Here is a 15066-nt window from a genome sequence, read left to right on the forward strand (position 1 = left end):
TTTAAATAAAAAAGAATCTTTATCTTGATTTGATAGTATTTATTATTTAATAAGATTAAAATATTCTTAAATTTAAGAAAAAAAATTCGATTATGTTGACACTTCCATCTATCAATTAACAAAAATCCACAAGTAATAATTTTTTTTCCTAAAAAATGGTGGTAATTACTATTCAAGACAGCACCATGCCGGCTTCACCAACGACACGTGTGTCTGGGATTGAGAGCTCTTTACTTTTGGTCCGTAATCTAGTGGCGAGTGTATGCATCGTTCTAGTTCGGATTCTAACTTAAAGGCATTCAATTATAATTTAATACACGATAGTTTTGCACCAATGACTTTTTAACTAAGTACGATGACTAATTGTGTGAATCAAAGATTTTTTTTATATTAGGTTGAATTACTATTAAATCTTTTATATTAGGTTGAATTACTATTACGTTATTGCCCTTAGTAAGGTAAAAGTAACCTATCTCACTAGGGTAAAAATTATTTTAATACACATAGTTGGAATCCAAATATGTGATAAACTCATTTTGTCTAATAATTCTAAATCAGAAAACATAATCATAACTATGATATCGTAATTACCGCAATTAAACAAGAGAGGGGAAGCGGCCAAGTTGTTGAAGCAGGGATAGATAGATAAATCCACCCGGCCCACGTGAGAAACAAGTGGTTAAAAAAATTGAAACCCAAGCGGTGGAGAAACTAAGGCAGAGTGGACGGAGATTTCGAGGGAAACCAAATAACAAAGGAACACACTTCACTAATTATCTCCTCGTTCTTCATTAGCTAAGCCTCAGCTCAACCAATCCAACCTACCATTTTTAAAACTCCACTTTGTCTCTCTCTCTCTCTTGTTCAGCTCTCATTTTCATAAATCTGTTAACTCTTGCCTCTCGCTCTCTCATAATTTCATTTTCTTTCAATGGAGTCCTCCGCCGCTCTCCGATCCTTCAACTGTAAGCTCCTCTGCTTTTCAGATCCATCTCACGTGTTTCCATTTCATTTCTTGAGCTTATTGTTATTGTTATCATGCATCTGTATATTAAGGTTAGTTGAAGTTCTGATCATGAGAGTTCTTTTCCGTTTTCGTTTATGTGAAGTGGAGACGAGGTGGATTTTGCAAAAAAAAAAAAAGTAGTTAAAATGACATTGCAGCTGATTGACACTATTTTCCTTGAATTTTAGTTTGTAGGAAAATGTTTCCTTATTTTGATTGTTTAATTTTTCTTATGCGGTTGAATTTCTTTCATATCAGCAGTGAGAGGTTATATTTGTCGGAACATGTTAGTAGGACTCTTTAGAAGAAAAAAAAAATCGTATGAAGCACAATTATATTTGTTTTACTTTTGGTGATTTTTGTTTTTAGGAAATGTTTTCGATATGTAGTTTCTCTGGATTCTTTTCTCTTTGTTTATTGTTTTGTTTTCGAATCTTTATAATATCAGCCGCAGGAGGGTAGTTATATATTTTGTGAGAATGGACAGAAATATCACATATGTGTATTATTCTTACAACCTGAGCTGAATTCAAGGTGTAATATGCAATCTGATGCTTAGATCTTATTGTTGGATTCTAGATTCTATAGGCACTGTTTCACAAGTGGGATCGCTGCTTGAGAGGCCTGGAATGGTGTCTATTCAAAGTAGTTGCTGGCACGTCTCGAGTAAACCGTACAAACTCGTTGCTTCTCCTATGAAGCGGTACAGAACAGTTGTATTGGGTGCAAAGACATCTGAAGCTACTGTGGCAGCCAAGTCTGACAGTGAGTTTCATAGTTTTGTTTTGCTCCATTGTCATGGTGTGAAAAGGCTTATCCCTCCATTGGTAGTTTCAGGACCAGTATTGTTAGAAATAAACTGTGATTCCATAAAGTGGTGAATTTTTATTGTCACGTGAAATCTTATTGGAATTTTCTCTGAGCATGTTTAATTTGGTGCATATGTGCGGGCAGTAGGTGATTAGGTTTGTACATGAGACAACACAGGATGCTGTTTTAATTTCTTTGTCACTAATTTTTAAATTGTTCACTTTTAAATTAGAAGAAAAAGCCAGTGTACGATGCATCTAAATTTGATTGAAGGCTGCTCAGTTAAACAATCTTATATTGAAACTTAATAAGTTCTTTTTCATCCATTTGGCAATCCAGTTATGAATGAAGGATCTACTTTGTGTGAAGTAGTGAACTCATGTTTGATTGCAATGGAAATGATTGTTATGTTGAGAAACCATGCTTGCATTTGGGTTCTTATTCTTGTTTAGCCCTATGTTCCTCAATTATAGTCATTTGTGAGAATTCCTTTACATGTGTGTTTATGAATGGAATGTGTGAACTTATTATTAGTGCTTAATTTGGCTTTCTAATGATTATGATGAGGCAGTTTCATCTGAGAGTGCTACTCAAAGCTGTTTGGAGAAGAATACCCTGCGGAATGCAACCTTCCCAAGTGCATTTGAGGTGAGTATTTTTCCTCAAGAGCTTTTTTTGCCTTATATTCACATACAATTCTCAGTCCTTATTGTTGCTTATTAGCTGTATATCTCTGCTTCTCCTTTCCATTTGCTTTTACGGTTATTTCATATAAATTGATTAACTGTGCTCATCTGTTGAGGTTATGCATTTCATATGAGAAGAAAGCCTTGAAGTTTATTGTTTGGTACCACTTTCCAGGAACAAATTTCATTGCTCCATTTTTAAATTGAACTTCATTCACTCAAGAGTTAAGGAAATTTATGAAATGATAATGTATTTTGCTTCCTTGATATTAATCTGCAATTCTTGCCACTTTTTCTTCTGATCTGAATTATAACTAGCTTACTTATTGGTTACACATCACCAGGCATTGCTACTGGAGGTCTGTGACGAGACAGACATTGCTGAGCTGAAATTGAAGGTACTATTCTGAAGTTCTGGCTTGCTTGTTCTTTATCTGAAAGAAAAAGAGAAAATTGCTGGCACTGCACTGAGAACCTTCGCAGTTATGACAATAGCTTTTTTGAATTTGTGAGTATTTATGTTACTTTATGATAGGTTGGAGACTTTGAAATGCAAGTGAAGCGGAATGTTGGAGCCACTAAAGCTCCCTTGTCAAACATTTCGCCAACAACACCACCACCTATTCCAACTGAACCCATGGATGTATCAGCTCCTGCGGCTGCAGCTGCACCACCGACACCACCAAAACCCTCTAAAGAAAAAACCAGTCCTTTTTCTAATGTGTCGTTTGGAAAGTCACCAAAATTAGCAGCCTTGGAGGCTTCTGGATCAAATGGTTATGTTCTAGTATCTTCTCCAACGGTACATGTTCCTAGACAGTAATTCCATTCTTAATGTTTTGGAACAATGTTTTCCAGTGTAATTAATGTAATTTCTTCTTTGCCAGGTTGGTTCATTCCGAAGGAGCAGAACAGTGAAAGGAAAGAAGCAACCTCCCATCTGTAAAGAGGTATCTCTGCTTCACCTTAGTTCTTTCTGTCTTCGCCATTGTGCTTTCAGTTATTAAACTTGTTCGCAACTGACAATTAAACTTTATAAATTCGTAAATATGTTTCACTTTTTAAGATCTCTATGGAGTTAATGCAACTTTTATCATCAGTCTCATCGTAAAGGCTAAAGTTACTGCTGAAATTTAATTTCCTAAGCCAAATACCAACTTTTAGGCTTACTATCATAACTACATGGATTCAATTTGCTTTCCATGGTATTGGGAATTAACTATTCAAACTATCCAGGGTGATGTGATTAAAGAAGGACAAATAATAGCATACTTGGATCAATTTGGTACTGAACTTCCTGTGAGGGTGAGTTTACCTTTCTGATTTCTTAATTGTAAACTATTTCCTCCCATAATAGATGTCTCCTGATATGATGTATACCTGATTTGTTGAGCAGTCAGACGTGACCGGAGAAGTCTTGAAGCTCCTCTTCAATGATGGAGGTATAACATTTATAACCTTTTGTTATATATCATTATCATATCCTAAAGTCTTGAGTCACTTAGTATAGGGTGTAACCATGGACTTTGATTTGACACTATACAAATCGCCTATGGACTCTGACATCTGAAATACAGCATGCCATGCTTATAAATCAGCCAATATCAGCAAATTGTGCAAATCTGGCAATGAAGCTCATCTAGTTATCTAATTTAAACTTTGTGTGTTATAGAGGCTGTTGGTTACGGAGATCCTCTCATGGCCGTCTTGCCATCATTCCATGGTATCGAATGAGCCTTCTCTCCTATAAAGAGCATTTTTGCCGGCTTTGTTGTTGGAGAGTTGAGACTGCCACGGTTCTCCTTTTATTTCAAGTCCTCGTATTCTTTCCATCGTTTGCTCTTTTCCGTTGTTCAATCAGAAGACATGAGTATAATTGGTGATATGTACTAGACCTCAATGGGTCAATCACAATTAGTTGCAGATCCTGGAATAATTTCATTAAGCACACTATATAGATTGAGAAGAAATATGTCATTTGTGTTAGATCATATTCTTGTAAAACTTTGTCAAAGTTGTAGATGTTTGATGTATCCCAAACAATACAAACAGCTTTTATTTTCATGTGACTGGGGGTGTTCAAAAGCTGTTAACGAGTTTCTTGAATCAAAACGGTTTTTCGGTTCAGAAAAATTCCTGAACCAAAATCGAACCAGTTTAGGGGAAAACCGATTTTTCGGTTAATCAAAAAATCGCTTATCCGTTTTGAAAAAACCGATTAATCGGTTTTGAACCAGTTTTTCTTTTAAATTGGATTAAACTTTTTTTTTTTTTCCCCGAATTAAATTGTAAATATCAACAACACATTTAAATAATTAAATATTCATACATATCTATTGACTACAATTAATAATACATTAAAAATTAAGCAAATAAATTTAATTTTTATTTTATTTTAATATATAATACCCATTAATATTATCTTTTTTTTTTAATTTTAATTTAATGTATAGTATATATATATTTTAGTAAACCAGTTAGTAAAACCGGTTTCGGTTAACTGGTTTGCATTTTCACCCAAATTGGAAATTGAATCTAAAATCTGGTTTTTTGAATTCTTTGAACTGTAACTGAACCAGTTTTTTTGTTAATCAATTTTTCAGTTCGGTTTTTTTTTTTTGTATTTTTTTGAACACTCTACCTGTGACAATAAAAATCCATGCAACATTTAATTAAAATCAAAAATTCAGAAAAATAATCTCCACCAAAGCCATGGAGACAATTTAATAATAGCTAGTGGATTTTGAATATTTTACGAAATAAAGACCACAAAAAAAAGACAAGTATTTGAGGCCAAAATTTCGCCACCAGGAACGCCATTGGTTCGGTATACACTATGAGTTGGCTTTGCGCTAACTCGTAGCAATCTCTAAATGGAGGCCCACACGCACAATCACAGGCCTACTTTTGCAACTAATCCGCTTCTATACCGCCAGCGTACTTCTCTTCTACGACGTCGTGTTGGTCTTGTCTCCACCAAAAAACACTGCCACGTCACCTCTCTTTCCCTCGCTTCTCATCACCACCACCATCACCACCACCATTATCAGAACCAGAACCAGAATGTTCCTGAATCCAACTCACTCTCCCGCCGCCACGCGTTGGTCTCTCCTTTCATTGTCGTCGGGGCATCTATGCTCCTCCAATCAGCTCCAGCCGCCACGGCAGCTGGAGACGATACCACAGCTGCGAGTACCGCGCCGAGGAATCCGGAAACAGTTGCGCCCGAGGAGGTTGTCGTTTCGAGAATATACGACGCGACGTCGATCGGAGAGCCGTTGGCCGTGGGAAAGGATAAGAATAGAGTGTGGGAGAAGTTGATGAACGCGAGAATTGTGTATTTAGGCGAAGCCGAGCAGGTTCCAGTGAAAGACGATAGAGAACTGGAGCTTGAGATTGTTAAGAATTTGCGAAAACGCTGCGTTGAGAGCGAGCGAAAGATCTCTTTGGCTCTGGAGGTGTTTCCTTGTGACTTGCAAGACCAGCTCAATCAATACATAGATAAGAGGTTGTATTAAGATGTTAATAATTTTATTTTTATTTTTTAAAATTTCAAGAATTCTTATTGCTGTTTTGTGGCTTATATTGAGACCTGCATTTGATGGCAGGATGGATGGAGAAAAGTTAAAGTCTTATGCGTCGCATTTGCCGCCTCAACGCTGGCAAGAGTATGAGCCTCTGTTAAATTTCTGTCGTGATAATGGAGTTTATCTTGTTGCTTGTGGTACTCCACTCAAGGTAGTTATGGTCCAGTAACATTACTTGATCAATGTTTCTGTTACTACTTGTATACAAAATAGTTAAGTTACATATAGTGGTAACTGGCCGATAACAGTAGGGAACCTCGTAACTAGTATATTTATTGGTTTTTGCGTTACTTACTGTTCTTACCTCATGGAATATTTTTTAATCTTGCAAATCTTTTAGGTTCTAAGGACTGTTCAAGCAGAAGGTATTCGAGGGCTTTCTAAGGGGGATCGCAAAGTATATGCGCCTCCTGCTGGTTCAGGTTTCATTTCTGGTTTTACTTCTATCTCGCGTAGACCATTGGTCGATGTGAACTTCCCAAATCGGTTGGTTCCATTTGGCCCAAGCTCATATCTATCTGCACAGGCTAGAGTAGTCGAGGAGTATACTATGTCTCAAATAATTTTGCAAACAATGGTGGATGGAGGTGCCAATGGTATGCTTGTAGTGGTGACTGGTGCAAGTCATGTCACATATGGAGCAAGAGGGACTGGGGTACCGGCAAGAATTTCAAGGAAGATACCAAAGAAAAATCAAGTTGTTATACTACTTGATCCTGAAAGGCAATACATACGAAGAGAGGGAGAAGTTCCTGTTGCTGATTTTTTGTGGTATTCTGCTGCCAGACCATGTAGCAGAAATTGTTTTGATCGTGCTGAAATAGCTCGAGTAATGAATGCAGCTGGTAGGAGGCGAGATGCCCTTCCCCAGGTTAGCTGTTCTTCATAGTACAAGGAATAGCATTAGTTTTTAGTTGACTTTTATTTTTGTAAAGTATCATTGAATTTCTTTGAGAATGTATATATTTCTTTATCTCATAAAGAAGACATTGTGCCATGCTTATCAGGACCTCCAAAAGGGCCTTGATCTTGGCATTATATCACCAGAGGTACTACAGAATTTCTTTGACCTGGAACAGTATCCTCTTCTTTCAGAACTCACTCATCGCTTCCAGGTATATTTTCTTACTGAGAAAGATCCTTGTTTGGTCTTCAAGCATTAGAAAGTTTCATCATGCTTTATTATGTTTTGTGACCCTGCCTATTCTTTGGTTTGATATTATTTTCCAAAATTCCGATCAGAGAAAGTAATTGGTTCTACAAAGAAAACCAATTGATGATAGCATAGTTAGATATATAGCACGTTAGTTTTGAATAGATGCTCAATTTCACCATAAATTATTTGAATACAGGGTTTCAGGGAGAGATTGTTAGCTGATCCCAAATTCTTGCATAGATTAGCAATAGAAGAAGCAATTTCAATTACCACTACTCTTTTGGCTCAATATGAGAGGCGTAAAGAGAATTTTTTTGAAGAGCTTGACTATGTTATCACGGATACCCTTAGGGGGATAGTGGTTGACTTTTTCACTGTCTGGCTTCCTGCCCCAACTATCTCATTCCTTTCATATGCTGATGAGATTAATGTGCCAGACAATATCGATGCTTTAAAAGGTCTTCTTGGGTCCATTCCAGATAATGCATTTCAAAAGAATCTTGCTGGTAAGGACTGGAATGTCAGTCATAGGGTTGCATCGGTGCTCATTGGTGGTTTGAAACTGGCTGGTGTGGGATTTATTTCCAGTATTGGGGCTGTGGCTTCCTCAAATATATTGTATGTGATACGCAAATTCTTAAATCCATCATTGCTTAGTAATCAACAAAACAAAAGGTCACCAATTCTTAAAACAGCTGTTATTTATAGCTGCTTTCTTGGAACATCTTCAAATCTACGTTATCAGGTAAAGATATTACTTTCTGCATTAATCATTTCTTTGGCATCACTGATAAGTTTTTAGCAAATAAATAGTGTGATACATTATGTATAGCTGATAAAAATATTAATGCAGATAATCGCTGGAATAGTGGAGCATCGAATTTCTGATGAATTTTCTTCTTACACATTATTTGTAAATATGCTATCTTTTATTGTCCGGACAATTAACAGCTATTGGGGAACTCAGGTTAGAAATTTCTTCTCTTCTTTTAAGTTCATTGTCTTTTTAAATCCTGTCTTCATTTTTTCTTGAGGACCATATTCAGTTATTGTGATCTTATCATTGCATAACTTAGAAGTCTGTCCTAGAACCATGCTATAAGGGTATTCATCCCTGATTGAATTGTTTGAAATTGCAAGGCCTAGGTCATTATGATATGTATTTCTGTCACAAGAGAAAGGCTGCAAGACAGATATTTGTATACTGTTATTCAAGTGAAATTGTTTGGGTAATTGTTATGGGCCCTGAGAGATGCTGAAATTTTATCATTATCCCATATTTTAAAAGATAAATAAAAACACTCCTCTGTGGGTGTTTCTTTAATTTTAAAACATTGTTGGCTACAGAATTTAAAAATCTCTTAGAGGATCCTTAATAATTGCTCAAATTTTTTAAACTGCATAGGTTTGTTTATTTATTTTTAATATTTACAGCTGGTAGTATCTAGGTTGGTTGTGATTTACCAGTTCAGTGTTGACATTGGCACAAATAAACTTGGAATTGCAGTATCTTTATTTCTTGATTAATCTTTCTAGTGAACTCTCAAAATCACCTCTCACAGCACCAGTATTGCAGTTGTATTTTCCTTATTCTCTTACTCAGTATTAACATGAGTTTCTGTCACTAAATGCTGTAGCAATGGGTTGATCTTGCACGCTTTTCGGGAATACAAGCTCGGAAGAGCGAGCCCGCTTACAGAACACCAGAATCTTCTGGTCCTGCTGTACTGGAATGCAACACTACAGAAGAGAGTAGTATAGATGAAATCAAGAACCAATGAGGTGATAATTTTTGTTTTAATTGTCACTCCAATACATAGATTACTCTTCCAATGATTCTGGGAGAGTTGCAGTTTGTATATTTATCCCTGCCCAGGCCGGACTGTGAATTTTTAAATATAATTCTTCAAAATTTTGGTGAATATAAAGTGTAGGCACCAGCATTAGCTGCATAATAGATGAATATTACATTAACATTAATCGAGCATTTAGGCCTATGGTTTGCTGCCACAAGATTTAGGGTTTGAGTCCCCTCATAGACATCGACATGGTCAAAAGCTATTGTTTCTCGTTTCTCAACAGATTGTAGGGTTCAGAGGACCTCTAATTTCGAGACTCCTGTTTTGAACGGATTCGCAACTGGAGTTGATGGATTTTGGATTAGTAGAGAAAAAAATTACTATTATCCTAGCCTAAGAATACTTATTAAGTAGTGCCTTTGATAATCATTATCAAACAAGAGTTCAATACAGCTGTGTGTTTTTATCTTTGGATTACATGGGCATGAGCATCATTGAAGAAAAAAAAGAAAATAAAAATCATTAGCGAGCTGGAAATTATCTGTGCATTACTGTCTACAAGTCTTGTTTACATCACAGTTTATGCTCATTCAGACTCGTCTCCTCCATTCTCTTTAGCAGCTTCTCTTTGACTTTTCCTAAGGCAAATTCTAGATTCTGCAGCTGCATCATATAATTGAATATTGTCAATATTTAAAGTTCTTAGATTTTGGAATTAATTCAATGGCAGCAATAACTACCTCTTGCATGGCAAACTTGTTATGGATGAACAGCCCACTAAACAGATCAAAACTATTATTAACAGAGCTCTCTTTCTGCAGAAAACAATATCTGATGTTAAAGCTCCTCTTTATTGTACATTGTTTATGCTTTTGTTGGTTGGTGAGAGATGAAAATGAAAAGAAAAATCAATTTTTTCATGAGCATACCACTTGTAGAAGTTTCTCAAACCCCTTTGTGTTCATGGGTGTGGACTGTATCTCCATTTCTGATAAAACCCTGTGCAGAAGGTGGAAGCTTAATTCGAACTCTTAAATCATAAATTAGGAGAAATTGAAAAACAATAATACCTGCCAATTGTGTGAGTAAGAAACTGGCTTTTGGCTGCTGCTTTATCGTGTTCTTCGCAAGACATTTCCAGCATTTTGCAACCCTGTGTTATTTAAGATTAAACTCAAACTAAACCTATTGTTTGTGGGAAGAAGAGTGATTATTTTCAAGATTGAATTGATTTTAGTCGGTGGGTGTGGGTCTCGTGTGTTTTTGTTAAATTTGGCTGTTCTAAGTTGCCAACAGGTTGATTCTAACACGGCGGTTATTATGATATATTTTTGTCTCCTCCCTCACGTTACTCATTGGTCAAGGTCAGCAATGGTTATCGTTCAACCCACCGCCGTATCTTATTTCCATTATTTTATGGAGATTTGCCTGCAATCCGGAGATTACTAACAGTTTGACTACGCACATACCTCACTTTCAAAGATCTGAAGGAAGCTTGAACAGGTTTCCTCATCCCTTATCCTGACTTTCTCGAACACGAAAGTGAGATCTTTCCACCCATCTTTCCCACTCTCTGGACCAAACATGGGATGAGTGCAAAGCACATCCATCTCTTCCGGCAACACCTGAGAGCAGAAAAAATTCATTATTTTGGACATATGCATAGAATAGAAGAGTGGGAATTTTTTTTTTATGTTTGTTTACTTGTAATAGAACGTTTCTTGGGTACTCTTTGACAGAAAGAACATCGGCAATAAGCGTTGGCCGTTTTACGAAATTGAGCGGCAGTGACTTGAGGATCTCGGATAGAGATAGAATCGATGTGCATATCAATATGACATCGTTATCAGCTTCAACAAATGCACGCATGTCCCTGGAAATGTACAAAGAGGAATTATTATGCAACATGAATAGCCGGATTAACTTCTGGAGGTATGAGACATTTACCTGAAAAATGAGATACCCAACTGATCACAGAGCTGAGAGTGATCAGTACGAGAAGTTGCCTGCAAAATATGGCCTTGTTTGATCATGGTCTTCGCCAGGAACTGGCCGAAGGTGCCAAAGCCTACTATGCCAATCTTTTGAGTTCTTGAGGAGGAAGAAGAAGAAGTTGAAACAGACATTTTTGCAAGACACAAAGTGAGAGAGAGAGGGACTGTGTTTTTTATTTTTGCCCTTTAAGGATGCTTACAAAGAAGAGCCGTGCTTAAGTAGGGCTGACATGTTTTCGTATAAATATGGGAAACCTTTAGATTAAGAAACTGCAGACAGACGTGTTCCATTTATCCCGAATGTTGTGAGACTTGGCCAAAAATGGGTGGAAAAATATTTGATTGAGAGAGTTGGGGCCTTAAAGATCTCAGGTTTACTGCCCGCTAGTTATTACCTGGCTAGAGCTTCCTTCACTGGTCCATTTGATGAATTAATTTATGGGCCCATCTGCTGACTTCTCTCAAGATCATCAGTGACCACATAATTCCAATCAGTAAACTTGTCTTTTGATGTCCTTATAGTAATTAGAATAGATAAAATTTTGTCGTGAAGTTCATCGAATCTGGACTTTGAAATGTTGGTGAAGTACAAAACATTTCTTATGTGGGAGAAATATGAATGCAGAAAGCAGAAAGCAGAAAGACATTTCTTCTACAAACTCGAAACGCTTGTTTCTCGTGTTAGCACGCTTATATTCATCGATCAATTGACTGTTGCGTTTTCTATCTTTAGTGTTTTCAGGTCCAAACTGAAGGAACCTGATGACTATAAGGCGAACAAATTCATGTCTAGCCGTACGAAAAGCATATGATAGTGACTCAACATCATCTTGAACGCCAATGAACGGGAAGCAGCAACCTGGAATAAAGATTGACGAGTGAGAACAGAAACAGAAACTGATCGCTCGGATTCCTCATGAACAAGAATTCCACTGAACATGGTGCCTTCTGGAGGACATTGAGTTGACTGTTTGGATGGCACAGCTTACAGAATCAACACCACCATCAATCGCCTTTTTATGGAATGGCATGATCACAATCGTGGCTCGTTGTCATGAGCCATTTGACAGATTTCATCATGCATTAACTGGATATGGGAGATTGAAGTGAATGATGAAGTGTAGCATTGCCTTGATTATGTTCTTCATATTTTTTAGTGCATTCACAATGCACAATGTGGCCTGTTGCTGATGTGTTTGTCTCAGTGATTTCATCGTTAACAGAAGTAGTGGGGTGCTTCGCCCATGGAGCTCAAAAGAATCATTGCTGTGACGCAATGGGTGTCCTCAAGGGTGTCCTAAGTAGTACCATTAAAAGAAGAGTGTAAAGCCTATGGTATGGCCTTTCGTCCTGGTCTAAACATCATGGAGGGTACACTTTTGCTCCAATTATGAAGATGAAGAGCATAGGGATAATAGTCCAACTGTTTCAGAAGTTGTGCCGCTCTTATAGGGAACAAGCCTTCTGCAAAGGTTTTGATGCCCCAGCATTGACCAGTTGTATGGAAAGTGATTGTGAGGATTGTCTTCGTCAATCTGTGGGCTTCTATGAGAGTCACTACCATGGGAAGCCCGGCTGCCTTATATGAGACCTAGTTGTATGTATATCTGGAAATTCGATCGTTCTAACGCCACTCTTGTTCCTACATCTTCTCAGCCGCCGCCGTCGCTCCTTCTCCACGGCTTCCTGATATAACTTTAAAAAAGCAACATTTCTTCTTTCTTCAAACAATTTCTAATCTTTAGCAAACCTCTCAATAGGATTCGAACTCAATGAAGTTTTGAGCATCTGTCAGAGAAAAAAGGAATGGATCTTGTACGATTCCTAAGAATTAAATTATTCTTTGATTTTTTTCCGGAAGTAGTACTTATTCATATTGCTTTTCACATCTGTGAATAGCTGGGACATTAAGCAATATCATATAGGCATTTAAGGGAATTGGTCTGATTCTATCTTTGTTTGTTTTATTCAGATAGAAAGGATCCCGAATAATAAATTTTTTACGAGTCCTTATGTTCGCTTGGTAAAAAGTCAGATCAGAAGATATCATTAAATATTGACTATAGTACAACATTTTTTCTGTTTTGAGGATGCTGGCAAAGGAGGCATTACATCTAGAACTATTTAATCATTGTTTCTTCTGTACTAGTTATCATTATAGCACTTGTTGCGTTCACTTGTGTCCTTGTATACAAGGAGAAAAGGCAAAGCAGGAGACCAGAGGTAATAAGGAGATAGAAGGTATCTGCAATTTTCTCTGCTATAAGACCAGCAATAATTTTTTTTTTTTTTTTTTAAGAGTTCTAACTTCTTGCTGTTATGTTTAGATGTTGATGAAACTGATAATATGGAATCCTTGCAATTCGACTTCAGTACTATCGAGCTGCAACAAATGACTTCTCAAATGATACAAGCTTGGACAAGGGGGATTTGGTGTTGTTTACAAGGTATATTAAGTGTTCATTAACAAAATGATATCAAATTGAGTCAAAATGGGTTAAATTGTAAGTTTTTAATTCATTGAAGCTATACAATTTCAGGGTAGGCTTCCTGATGGATAGGACATTGCTGTGAAGAGGCTGGCTAAGAATCAGCACAAGGAGAATTAGAATTTAAAATGAGGTCCTCTTAGTGACCAAGCTTCAACATAGGAACTTGGTTAGACTTTTAGGTTTTGTTTGAAAGGAAATAAAAGGCTTCTCATCTAGAGCTTGTGCCCAATTTAAGTCTAGATAACTTCAGATTTGGTATGGTTTTACTGCTCTTTTGCTTTGACTTTTGCATTCTTGTAGCTTTTTCAGGACTAGAATATTTTTACAAATTTTCTACAATCAATGGCTTTGTGAATTTGCGGATCCGATAAAGCGTTTATTATTGGACTTGGAAACTCGATACAAAATCATAGGGGGCATAGCCCGAGGACTTCTTTACCTTCATGAAGATTCCAGGTTTTGGGTCATTCATCGTGATCTAAAGCTAGTATATTCTTCTAGATGCCGACATGGTTCCAAAAATTTCAGATTTTGGAATGGCGAAATTGTTCGAAATGGATCAAACTCAAGGCAATACAAGTAAAGTCGTTGGGACCTTGTAAGTATATAATATATATATATAATATTATATATATATGTAAGCATTAAAACTTGACCTACTAAACAAAATCTAACCATTAATGGCCGTTTTCAGTGCATATATAGGCTCCAGAGTATCTAAAGCACGGACAATTTCAGTCAAGTCTGATGTTTTTAGCTTTGGTGTGTTAGTCTTGGAAATCATCAGTGGTCAAAAGAATAGTTCTTTTCATGAGCAAGTGCAGGATCTGTTAACCTATGTAAGTCACTAAAAGTCTTTATAAATATTCTCCAATTCCACACTATCAAGGCCGTGAAATCTTTTTTGCAGGCATGGAGAAATTGGAATGAAGGGACAGCTTTGAATCTGATAGATCCTAGTCTAAGAGTTGATTCATCAGTGAACTGAGAGATTTATCCACATTGGATTGCTTTGTGTTTGTTCAAAGAAGTGATATTTCTTGAAGCATTATTTTGGATTAAACTGGAGCTGATCTGGCGTCAAAAGAAAAGGCTGAAGTTTGAAAATCTGGTCTGGAGCAGTTCACGTAGCTGTTCTGTAGGCATGCTGAAGTGAAGATTTGGTGAGTCAGCATGTATTTAGGTTGTCAACTTTGTATCAAATTAATGTGATGTAATCAGAGTTGCTATGTTGTGTGTTTAGGATGCCATTTTGGACTAAAATATGTTTTATGGTTAGGTGCAATAGTGTCTGTCATGATATATGTCCTCTGAATTTTTCAGTTCAATATAATGCAATATTACAGCTCTTTTCCCTTCTTGTTTTATCACCTTTTCTCTCCCGTAAGACACATTCATGCTCAAAAAACCAACAAGTGGTATCAGAGCTCCATCTTGATCTTAAGGGGCCTGCAAACCTCCATCCTTACACTCTCTGTCAGCCCTTACCTCACCGAAGACAGACTTCATGGCAACAGTTCAGCCTCACTCTTGCCT

At 36.9% G+C, this 15066-nt stretch overlaps 3 protein-coding genes across 3 annotated transcripts; 2 read left to right on the forward strand and 1 right to left on the reverse strand.

Annotated features, from left to right (window-relative positions):
- The first annotated feature begins 663 nt into the window (after nt 1-663).
- On the forward strand, nt 664-4286 carry LOC116111671 (biotin carboxyl carrier protein of acetyl-CoA carboxylase-like). The gene is made up of 9 exons (XM_031397815.1): nt 664-965; nt 1586-1771; nt 2388-2464; nt 2847-2900; nt 3038-3304; nt 3390-3452; nt 3739-3807; nt 3899-3944; nt 4175-4286. Exons 1-9 carry the CDS (start codon nt 932-934, stop codon nt 4234-4236), a joined length of 858 nt encoding a protein of 285 aa, XP_031253675.1. The 5' UTR covers nt 664-931; the 3' UTR covers nt 4237-4286.
- A 1024-nt stretch (nt 4287-5310) lies between these two features.
- On the forward strand, nt 5311-9325 carry LOC116111665 (protein RETICULATA-RELATED 5, chloroplastic-like). Its single transcript, XM_031397810.1, has 7 exons — nt 5311-6010; nt 6111-6240; nt 6430-6960; nt 7097-7204; nt 7442-7990; nt 8099-8212; nt 8883-9325. Exons 1-7 carry the CDS (start codon nt 5376-5378, stop codon nt 9024-9026), a joined length of 2211 nt encoding a protein of 736 aa, XP_031253670.1. The 5' UTR covers nt 5311-5375; the 3' UTR covers nt 9027-9325.
- Nucleotides 9326-9455: 130 nt separating this feature from the next.
- Nucleotides 9456-11283, reverse strand: LOC116111666 (arogenate dehydrogenase 1, chloroplastic-like). The gene is made up of 7 exons (XM_031397811.1): nt 10992-11283; nt 10749-10917; nt 10514-10669; nt 10115-10197; nt 9974-10043; nt 9785-9859; nt 9456-9707 (listed from the first exon to the last, which is right to left on the reverse strand). Exons 1-7 carry the CDS (start codon nt 11168-11170, stop codon nt 9618-9620), a joined length of 822 nt encoding a protein of 273 aa, XP_031253671.1. The 5' UTR covers nt 11171-11283; the 3' UTR covers nt 9456-9617.
- Nucleotides 11284-15066: the final 3783 nt, after the last annotated feature.

This window comes from Pistacia vera, unplaced genomic scaffold, assembly GCF_008641045.1.
Source record: "Pistacia vera cultivar Batoury unplaced genomic scaffold, PisVer_v2 Contig648, whole genome shotgun sequence".
Classification (NCBI taxonomy): Eukaryota; Viridiplantae; Streptophyta; class Magnoliopsida; order Sapindales; family Anacardiaceae; genus Pistacia; species Pistacia vera.

Excerpts from the sequence above, each read along its gene's own strand:
- LOC116111671 (XM_031397815.1), top strand. The coding sequence starts at position 932 with ATGGAGTCCTCCGCCGCTCTCCGATCCTTCAACT. Across the intron at positions 2,465-2,846 it reads CCTTCCCAAGTGCATTTGAG|GCATTGCTACTGGAGGTCTG; the intron begins GTGAGTATTTTT and ends ACACATCACCAG. Across the intron at positions 3,945-4,174 it reads GCTCCTCTTCAATGATGGAG|AGGCTGTTGGTTACGGAGAT; the intron begins GTATAACATTTA and ends TGTGTGTTATAG.
- LOC116111665 (XM_031397810.1), top strand. The coding sequence starts at position 5,376 with ATGGAGGCCCACACGCACAATCACAGGCCTACTTTTGCAACTAATCCG. Across the intron at positions 6,011-6,110 it reads AATCAATACATAGATAAGAG|GATGGATGGAGAAAAGTTAA; the intron begins GTTGTATTAAGA and ends ATTTGATGGCAG. Across the intron at positions 6,961-7,096 it reads GGCGAGATGCCCTTCCCCAG|GACCTCCAAAAGGGCCTTGA; the intron begins GTTAGCTGTTCT and ends CATGCTTATCAG.
- LOC116111666 (XM_031397811.1), bottom strand. The coding sequence starts at position 11,170 with ATGTCTGTTTCAACTTCTTCTTCTTCCTCCTCAAGAACTCAAAAGATT. Across the intron at positions 10,918-10,991 it reads TTGGGTATCTCATTTTTCAG|GGACATGCGTGCATTTGTTG; the intron begins GTAAATGTCTCA and ends GTACATTTCCAG. Across the intron at positions 9,860-9,973 it reads TTGAGAAACTTCTACAAGTG|AAAGAGAGCTCTGTTAATAA; the intron begins GTATGCTCATGA and ends TGTTTTCTGCAG.